The sequence below is a fragment of the Amaranthus tricolor genome, chromosome 3 (genome assembly GCF_026212465.1).
Source record: "Amaranthus tricolor cultivar Red isolate AtriRed21 chromosome 3, ASM2621246v1, whole genome shotgun sequence".
NCBI classification, from domain to species: Eukaryota; Viridiplantae; Streptophyta; class Magnoliopsida; order Caryophyllales; family Amaranthaceae; genus Amaranthus; species Amaranthus tricolor.
The window spans coordinates 27042874-27052804 of record NC_080049.1 but is presented as its reverse complement, the minus strand read 5'-3'; the positions used below and the strand labels follow the sequence as shown (position 1 = coordinate 27052804).

The 9931-nt window shown below is 30.6% G+C and overlaps 1 protein-coding gene and 1 long non-coding RNA gene across 2 annotated transcripts; both read left to right on the top strand.

The window, feature by feature from the left end:
- The first annotated feature begins 913 nt into the window (after positions 1-913).
- Positions 914-2757, top strand: LOC130808512 (protein ACCELERATED CELL DEATH 6-like). Its single transcript, XM_057673977.1, has 2 exons — positions 914-1515; positions 2282-2757. Exons 1-2 carry the CDS (start codon positions 960-962, stop codon positions 2755-2757), a joined length of 1032 nt encoding a protein of 343 aa, XP_057529960.1. The 5' UTR covers positions 914-959.
- A 2473-nt stretch (positions 2758-5230) lies between these two features.
- On the top strand, positions 5231-6943 carry LOC130807402 (uncharacterized). Its single transcript, XR_009040578.1, has 2 exons — positions 5231-5661; positions 6679-6943. It is a non-coding gene; the product is annotated as an uncharacterized LOC130807402 (long non-coding RNA).
- The last annotated feature ends 2988 nt before the right edge of the window (positions 6944-9931 follow it).

Genomic DNA, 9931 nt, shown 5'->3' with positions numbered 1-9931 from the left:
TATTTGCACAACCTCGTCTTTTAAATACTTAGTCCCGTCCCCATTAAGTTATAACCGAATTCTTTTATTTTGATATTTTTATAAAATTATCTACATAATTTATTTTGTTGAGACAAATAATGCAATAAAGATAAACACAAAACAAATAATATCATGGACACACAAATGTAACCATGCCATATCATACATCTCATTATACGCACTAAATCTCGCTTATAAAGTCCAGATCCGACTTTCAAGGGTAGATGATATACAAACCATATCCGTAAGGGTTGTACCCCTTCATAAGATCAGAGGGCAAGAAGAATGTGATCAATGACAGGCAAAGAGAAAACAAATTGCAACTTACAACCAGGGTCTGACCATAGGCAAGCTAAGGTAGATATTTGTCTAGGGCCTAGATTTAAAAGGGTGCTAATATCTGAAAATTCTAATAATAAAATATAACAAATAAAAAGTATATGACATGTCTACATTTATAATGATAATTATAAATTATGGGATTTTTCTTTATTATTTTTTTCAAATACCCGTTAAAGTTCATAATCAACCCTCCATAGAGAGGATTCAGTTCTTTCGATTTTCCTAGGCCCATATAAAATACCATGAACAACAATGCTTGCCAGGGCCATCCCGTTTATTTTTAGGCTTTAGAGCAACATATAAAAAGGACCCCTAAAAACATGTTATAAGATGAATAATATTTACTTTGATCGGCTTCTTGAAAACTTATCATGTAGAACACGTGTTTAGGACGTAGGCTTACATGTTATGTACGTAACATTCACCGCCCTAATTTTTCATTCTTAGGACCTACAATATTGGTGCAATTGCATTTACATTTCTCTCTTTAGCGTATATATATACCATGCCCATTCCATAAATCATCCTATAATTAGAAATATCACCTACATAAAAATTACCATAACAAAAAAAAATTTGTTACACCCTTGTCTATAATGCCTGTTCAATGCCATGATCAATTTCCCTTTGAAATCATCACATCCACTGGCAAAACCCTAATTTCACGAATAATAATTAACAACATATTTGTTTATCGTCCCATCAGATCAAATGATGTCCACATCGATTCAAAAAGGCGACGTTCTAATAATATAATCCGACGAGCGAGTAGTTGTGAAAATAATGACATGGAGCTCCACAATGCAGCAAGTAACGGAAATCTTAAAAGAACTCATGAGGCGGTTTGTCGAAAGAGGGAATTACTATGGAAAATGGACTCCTCAACAGGAAATATACCATTTCATCTTGCCGTAATTAATGGGCATAAAGAGGTTGCTTCTTACTTGGTTATGGAATACCCGCAAGGGTCTTACACCATAAATTACTCTAAAATTTCTCCACTTTACTTGGCTGTTAGGCACTTTCCGCAGCAGTATTACTTGGAATTGATCGAGAGTATGCTTCATAAGTTGGGTAGGGATGATGGTTTAGTTAGTTACTTGCAGCAAGGAAAATCAATTATTCGTGAGGCCATTCAAAACAACAATCAAGGTAGTTATAATTTTTCTCATAAGATTTGAAGTTTACAAATATTAGAAAAATAACCCACATGGAGAGGTGTTTAATGGGGTGGGTCGACCCAACGATCAAAGGTCGGGTCATATTTTAACATGTTATTAGGGATTCAGTCATTAACAGGTCTTAGTGTAAAAGGTCGGGTAGGTCGGATAATTATAGAAATTGGTTGTGAAAAGAAATTTACCACTTTTTTTTAATTTTTATATGATATTATCATATACATAGGTGGGTCAACCCAGCCAACAAGTCATAAAGTAGAATAAAAAAAACTATTATATGAACGTTTAAAAAATGGGTCAAAGTGGGTTGGGTTTAAAAGGGTCTTGACTCGCCCCGACCCATTTTTAAATTTGACATGATCCGCCCTGTTTCAACCCCTCTAAATTTTGACCCGACCCGCCATGAGCTAGCCCGTTGAACACTTCTACGCCATGTGATCTCACACCGAACAATAATAGAGAGATTGACTATGACTAACATATAAACTTGATGGGAAACTTTTTGATCTATAACCAGTTGGTTTGAAGATGAAACTTCATCGTATGTGTGGTTAACTCTCTTCTTATATGGATCTTGTGGCCGGCCGACGTACAAATCTTAATAACAAATTTATTTTAAAACATTCCATCACCTCAGCGCCTGTAACAAAACCAATTAGTAAGAGGCTCTACTAATATAATAATATAAAGTTTATATTTCAATATCTATATAATATGGCCGTGTGTTTTCCTTATGACAGAAATACTTAAAACCATAGTGAAGTATGGACCAGATCTAATGAAGCATTGTGATGAAGAAGACTTAACTCCTCTATCTTATGCTGCATCCAATGGGTTGGTTAACATGGTGGGCTTCATCCTTGAAAGGTATCTCAAATCAATAAAATACCAAAACAAAGATAAATCGTACCCGATTCACAAGGCATGTCTAGGCGGCCATATTGACATTTTAAAGATGTTTTATTCAAAATGCCCAAATTCATTACTCTATGAAGATCAACGTGGAAGAACGGTCATGCACTTATCTGCTAAACAACGATGTAACAAGTTGAAAATTGTAGTTAATTATTTGTTGACCACTAAGGAGGGTATGTTCCTACTTAACAAGAAGGATGAAAATGGATGTACACCTTTGGATTTGGCCATAAGTAACGGAAATAATGAGGTCCAAATTATAATCAAAACTGCCATCAACAGCTTCGATACAAGACCTTAAATTGCCATCAACAGTAAATATTAAGAGTATTCTAATTATATATCAATATATCCTTGAACAAGATTGGTTACCTCAAGAAAGTGAAGCATATATAATAGTGATTGTATACTTCATGTAGTCTCAATATAAGTTCATATAATTGAACTTAAATTGCCCATCAACATAAAACATGTTAGTCCAAACCATAATAATCCATTGCAATAAACATAATAATCATCTTAACTTAATACTTTGACAATAATAAACATTTTAAACAATTTGTCTAAAATCAACTTAATTTAAAAGATCAAGCTAATAGTTATAAATACTCGTCTTTGAGCATACCTTCACTTCATTTCGAAAATGATCAAGCAACAAATTCTATTTATTATAAAGGAAAAATTATTCTAAATAATTCAATCTATTTTTAATTACCTGTCAATAATCTTGCCTTTTGAAAATATTTTAATAATCCAACCTTTACTTCGAGTTTGTTACCAATGGACTCTTTAGAAAATGACCTGCTATATCAGGTTATCTCTCATCTTCTCCTTCTTTATAATAATCCAATCTATTTTCCATTACCTGCCAATAATCCCACCTTTTGAATTTTTGTTTAGTAATCTGACCATTGTTTTCATTTTGTTGCAAATGGACTCTTCAAAAAGCTAAATGAAATTGCTCATTCAACTTCATAAGCTTGGGAAATAATAGCAATTTTATTTTGCTTCTTGAAGGGTCAATTGGCAACAAACTGAAAGCAAAGGTTGGATTATTAAAAAAAATTCTAAATGTGGGATTATTGACAGATAATGAAAAATAGATTGAATTATTATAAAGAAGGAAGAAGATGAGATGTAACCTAATATAACAGGTTATTTTTTAAAGGGTCTATTGGCAACAAATTGAAAACAAAGATTAAATTATTAAAAAAATTTCAAAACGTAAAATTATTGACAAATAATTAAAAATAAGTTGAATTATTTAGAGCAATTTTTTCAATTATAAATAGTCAAAAAGTTGTTTTCCAAGGGCCAGATGCTACACAACAGTTTGAGGGCTGTGCCTGAACTATATACCAAAAATTAGTATTTGTACAAATAATATCATATTGTGACAAAACACATTTTATGTAAGAGAAAAATCAATTAAAAGTTTAAATTTATGCAGGATTCTTTTTGATTATCGGTAAAATAGGTAACACATCTACATTTATAATGATAATTAAAATATGTAGGATTTATCTTTGTTATTTTTTCAAACACCTGTACATTTAAGTTGATTTTCGACCCTTTATAGGAAGGGCCAATTTCTTTTAATATGCCTACATCTCATAAAACAGCAGAAACGATACTGAATTTATGATTAAAGTTCTAGAAAACAAACTTGCAAGGCACAAGTGAGTCTTCTTGAAATAAGGGGGCGTGAAGTATATAGCGTATCATTTAACTTAAATTTTTGGTTAATTATTGTTGGTCGATTTTGGGAAGAGAGGTGAGATTGGATTATGTACATATACATCGTCAGTTTGTGTTGCCTATGTATGTTTGATTAAACGGTTCTTTTTAATTTTTTGAATGAATTTGTCTGTAGAGGTGAAAATATGTACGTGTGTAAGTTTTGATGCAACTTAATCTATCTTCTAGGACGGTGGGTGGACATTTTAGTTTGGACAAAAAATTAGACTTTGGTCAATTTTTATATACAATGAGATTAAATATGCACAATCACAAAAATAAATTCAATTGTGGAGTTCCCTTTTGTTTGAAAATAAGGCGACATAATATAAAAATAAAAATAATTAGGTACATCATAAGAGAAATAACAGTACATTATGAATAAAATCGATAATATTATTCCCTCTATTCCTTAAGTTGTTTTCATTTATCTTTTTAACTTGTTTTATTTATTGTTTTTATAAATAATCTTTTTATTACATCACAAACTTTTGACAAAATTAACATTATTTATCCTCATTTTATTTTAATAATATTTATGATCTCCACATATTTTCCACGAGCTAATTTATTTTGATCATTTTTATATTGCTTATGGTGTTTACATGATTTTCACTAAGTTTATAAAAATATTTGAGATGTTCTACATGGTACACATGAACTTTTGCATAAGGCCTATGGTGGCAAATCTTTAAAAATTCCACAAAATAACATTGTACTTTTAAAATTTCACAACTTAACGTATAATCGAACGTTTTTTGGGAATCAATGTTACGACAACTTAAATTCCAAAAGTACAAAGTTATTTTGTGGAATTTTAATGAAAAAAGACAAGGGTGAAAACGAAACTTTACAACTTAACGTATAATCTAACGTTTTTCGGATATTAATGTAATATTTGAGAAATTAATAATTTAAGACGAGTAAATTTAAGAGAATTATTAATAAGAAAATAACCTTAAATATACATAATATAAATATATTCTGAATTTAATTTCTTTTCTCTTTTCTTTTTCTTTTAATTTGATTAAAAATACCCAAAACCCTTCTTACTTCTCGACTCCTCCTACACTCTCATTCGATTGAACCAAAGGAAAAAAAATCAGACATTCATCTTCTTCCTCAAATCCCTCTTTTCCCAAACCCCAATTCTCTCATGGTTGAGCAAGAAATAGAAATTAGAAATCAAAATGTGCTAATCCTCCCAAATCTCTTCTCAGATTCTTTATGGAAGTCGAAAGAAAAACCAACAAATTTCGATTTTCCCTTGCCTCTTTTGAATACGACTATGGCGACCAATCTTTGAAGGCTTCCGAACCTCAGCAACTACAGCCTTTGATTCTTCGTTCTTTTCCGTGAGTGAACACATCAATAACATTACTTTGGGGATCTTCGTTTCCAATATTTTCTTGTGAAATCTAGCAATCAAAAGCACATTTTGGTATTTATCAATCATCGCTTCACCTCGGTTTGTTCTCAATTCCCTGTATATTCGATTAACAGTAGTATATGAATTCTAGGCTGTTCAATTACTATATTCTCTAGATCGTTACTTTCTTTATTGGAAAGTATTACTCTTGGCTTATCCTTAACCTTCAACATTTACAATTTGATTACTATAATTGATAAGCATGATTCCTAATCCTTTGGCTTTTGACAAACATATATCAAGTTGGTTGTTGACAATTTCCTTGGTTACCATCTGACATTTGGTTTCTTCCACTCATATCTTTTTGAAACCTTCTTAATTTGGGTCTATTTAGTTAGTTTCTTGAAGTTGTTAGTTAAGAACATGATATTAAATCTTGATATGGTAAGCTTTTGTGTCTTAAGTAACTTTGGATTTTGATGGTATAGTTAAAAGCAACTTAACGATGTTAAAAGTTGGAATGTTAGAATAGAGTCTTGGTTAATCTATAGTCATAGTAGATGTAATAAGTTATACGTTAGTATAATAGTTATCGAACGCGCTTCGGTGATGTTGTGATCTTATTATGCTTCTGGAGACAATATCATCAAGGAATCTTTGTAGTTGATAGCTGTGCATAGTGCGCAACTCCTTGAAGCGACATTGTCGGTGAGTAGTAGCAGTCCCCTAAAGGGTCTGGCCAGACTGTAATTTTGAAAATTGTTTTATTAAAGCTGTGAATTTTATAATGTTGAGACAAATTTGTTTTGAATGAATATGCTTATATTGATATGGTCAATGGATTGGGCTCACGAGCTGGTCATTGACGGAGTAGAGGGAAAATCTCCCTTACTCTCTATTTTGAGGTGAATTTTCATTCAAATATTGACTAGCCTCACCCGAGAGTGACATAGCCTTAGAGCTATGGATTTCCTCTCAACTAGACTCCCTGTGCGCACATAGATCTAGGAAATTGATGTTGCTTTTAAACCTATGGTTTGAAATATTGTGTTTTGTTGTTTTGGATTGTTACTTCTCATTCAATTTAAGCTGACCCCTGTTGTTTTCTTCTTTTAGATAGTTTACCGATCGGAATCGATCGGGAACAATGGGTTAGCGGTGATGATTAGAGTTCTATGGATGCTATATTGAGCTGAGCACATGAGAATTTGGTAGTTTTGTATTAGTCTTTGGTAAATTTATATTGGACTAGGTTGTATTGGTTATGCGGACTTTTATAGTGACTTTTATGATTACTTTGTGTTTGTGTTTTAGTTAGATGTTTGAGATTGAGAATTAGCTGATATAACTATGTTATAAAACTGGTGACTCCTTTGCACAATTTTGGAATTTAGATTTAAGTTTCTTGAGAAAATAAACCCTGTGATGACCTTTTTTACTTAGTCAACGGTAAGTCGGGTTGTTACAATTGATGTTATAGGAGCTTAAATCCAAAAGTACTTTGCTATTTTGTGGAATTTTTTTTTAAAATTTGCTATCACTAGTCTTTTGCAAAAGTTCGTGCCTACTATATAAAATATCCCAAATATTTTATAGTAGTTGTTGTCTTCATATTTTGCCACTAGCTTTGTTTTAATATTTTTTAATATTTATGGTCTTTAATTTTTCTCCATTAAATTTATTATTATTTAAAAAATTAATTTTCTTAATACATGAAAAATTTCCTATTATAAACTTCTTTAAGGGACGAAAGAAGTATAATATGGTTCCATGTTGTTAAGCACTAAAGAGTATCTAATTAAATTAACTAGACCATCAATTGTTTCACTCCCATCATATCTTTTTAAATGTCCTATTTGCTTTTTTAGTGCTAATTATCAATCATTTCTAATTTGTAATTTATTTTTATCTATAAATTAAAACATAGTTAAATGATCTTGTTTGATTCATCTCAATATAAGGTGTATTAATATTTATTTTTTATAATTTTTAATTATTCACAATTAAAGAGATATGAGATTTAATTAGTATATTAGCAAACGTGCAAAAAGAATCAAGCAAATCAAACGAAGGGAGTATCATGTTGTGGACAATAGCATAGGATGGCCCCTACGTGATGGATAACTCCAAAAAATATTACAATTGTTGTTGTTGTTATTGTGGTGGATTAATAGCGAAGAAATACGAAGACTCACCATAATATCATCAATTGTTATATTCGGAACAATTTTAGTTGGTCAAATAAAATAGCTTATTTTTTTATTTTAGAAGCTAATAAAATAGCTAACACTACTTTAAAAAATAACTAACACTTGTAATTAGTCAAACATGTCTAATAAAATAATAATAATCAAATACTTTTTAATAATCAAATAGCTCGATTTATACTATGGCTAGCGATGAATGAGAGGTTGAAGTCTAGAGAGAAGTTGGCTGCACTAGGGCTCATATGTAACACCCTCAAAATAGGTTGAACTTTTGAAAACACCTTTAATGAAAAACATGAACCAAAACCTACTCATGGGAGTGTTACCGCCACATCTATTTCTGATAAAATAAATATAAGGCTTAACGACTAAGAAATAACTTAATAATTTTAAATCCAACAAAGGGTCTTACAACATAAGAAAAGATTAAAACGTAATCTGTGTCCATATAAAATTTAAACAACTAAAAAAAATTTAAACTGAAATACGACTCTAATAAAAGCTATATTTCTAAGTGATCCTCACTCCACAATTCCCACGCAATCAATAACCTGCAACATAAGAATGCAAGAAAAACAAGGGAAAAACTCCCAAAATCAGGAAATTGAGTAATTCCAACTCTATTCCGTAAAACGATTAAATTCGAAAATGATTTTAAGAAAATAAAATATAATTAAATTGAAATTAATTTTAGAAAATAATATGTAGCTGAGTTTAAAAGAAAACAATTTGAGAAAATAATACATATAATATCACATGAACCAATTTATTAATTTGATATTTAATAATGGCAAACACATAATCAATTTTTAATTTGAGGGAACGAGAACGCCAGTAGGCCGAGGCTTTACCCCTATACCTACTTCATCAAGAGGTCGTCACCCCAAGTAATTCAAGGCCAACAGAGTAGTCTCAGGGAACCCTAGTGTGCACACCCCTTCTACTTGGATCACAACAAATAGAAGGAAGCCCAAACATCATATCAAGTATCAGAAATAATAATAATACCTGTTGGCAGCTATACTAACCAAACAGGGCAACCTGTTCATCATCCTTATATTTGGATCACAACAAATATAAGAGCTTCATTTCCCTCGTGTTAAACTTTACGTGATTTAATATATTTTAATAATTAGTCGCGAGCACACAAACATATAATCAAACATACATGATACATTTTATTTCATGATCATAAATTTTTCCCAATAAATATATATCTCAAAAATATCCGACTGAAATCTTATTTTCCAAATCACCATTCTAACATCAACTGGCGGCAATAGGAATTAATATCACAAATATTTCTCTTCCAATTTAAATCGTATCTAATTTCGTTATCAAAATAATAATATAAATTTTATCGAAATAAAAATTATAAATTCAAGTTTGACAAAAAAAATAATAGTAAATATAATTTGAGAATATATAAAACATAATATCATACAAAATAATGTCACATCAAATCATGCACCCATTTAATCACATTAATTATCACTTAACACATAATACTAACGGGATAGTCCTAATTAGATGGACATTGAGAATTACCTTGTCACGCGATTCTAAACAACGTACGCTCCTAATAATCTCTATCTACGAATCCGCTGTCTACACGAGAAAATAATATACCTCAATTTAATACTCCGATCAACCCATCGAAATAAATAAATTAAAAGACTCCTTTTCATTTTGTATACTTTATTTAAAAAGAATAATTTTAAACATGTGATTTAAAATTGTAAGAGTAGTATAGAAGAACAAGGATTTAAATAACATAGTTAACTCATTTTATTATAAGATTTAAAATTATAAGGGTTAAAATAATAATAATAATAATAATAATAATAATAATAATAATAATAATAATAATAATAATAATAATTATTATTATTATTATTATTATTATTATTATTATTATTATTATATAAAAAAAAAGAGTGGGTGCCACGAAAAAGAAAGAAGAAAGGGAAGGAGGAGAGAGAAGGAGAAAGGGAGAAGGAAGAAGGAGAAGGTGCCGGCCGGCGGTAGCTTCGGTGGCCGTCTCACGCCGGTGGTATCCCAGTGACTACCGTATTGCCAGAAAACTAAGGTCAGGAATAATTTTTTTTTTAAATGCCAAATGTGTAATTTGGATTGGAATTGGTAGAACAATATTATAAAGA

Excerpts from the sequence above, each read along its gene's own strand:
- LOC130808512 (XM_057673977.1), top strand. The coding sequence starts at position 960 with ATGCCTGTTCAATGCCATGATCAATTTCCCTTTGAAATCATCACATCC. Across the intron at positions 1,516-2,281 it reads CATTCAAAACAACAATCAAG|AAATACTTAAAACCATAGTG; the intron begins GTAGTTATAATT and ends TCCTTATGACAG.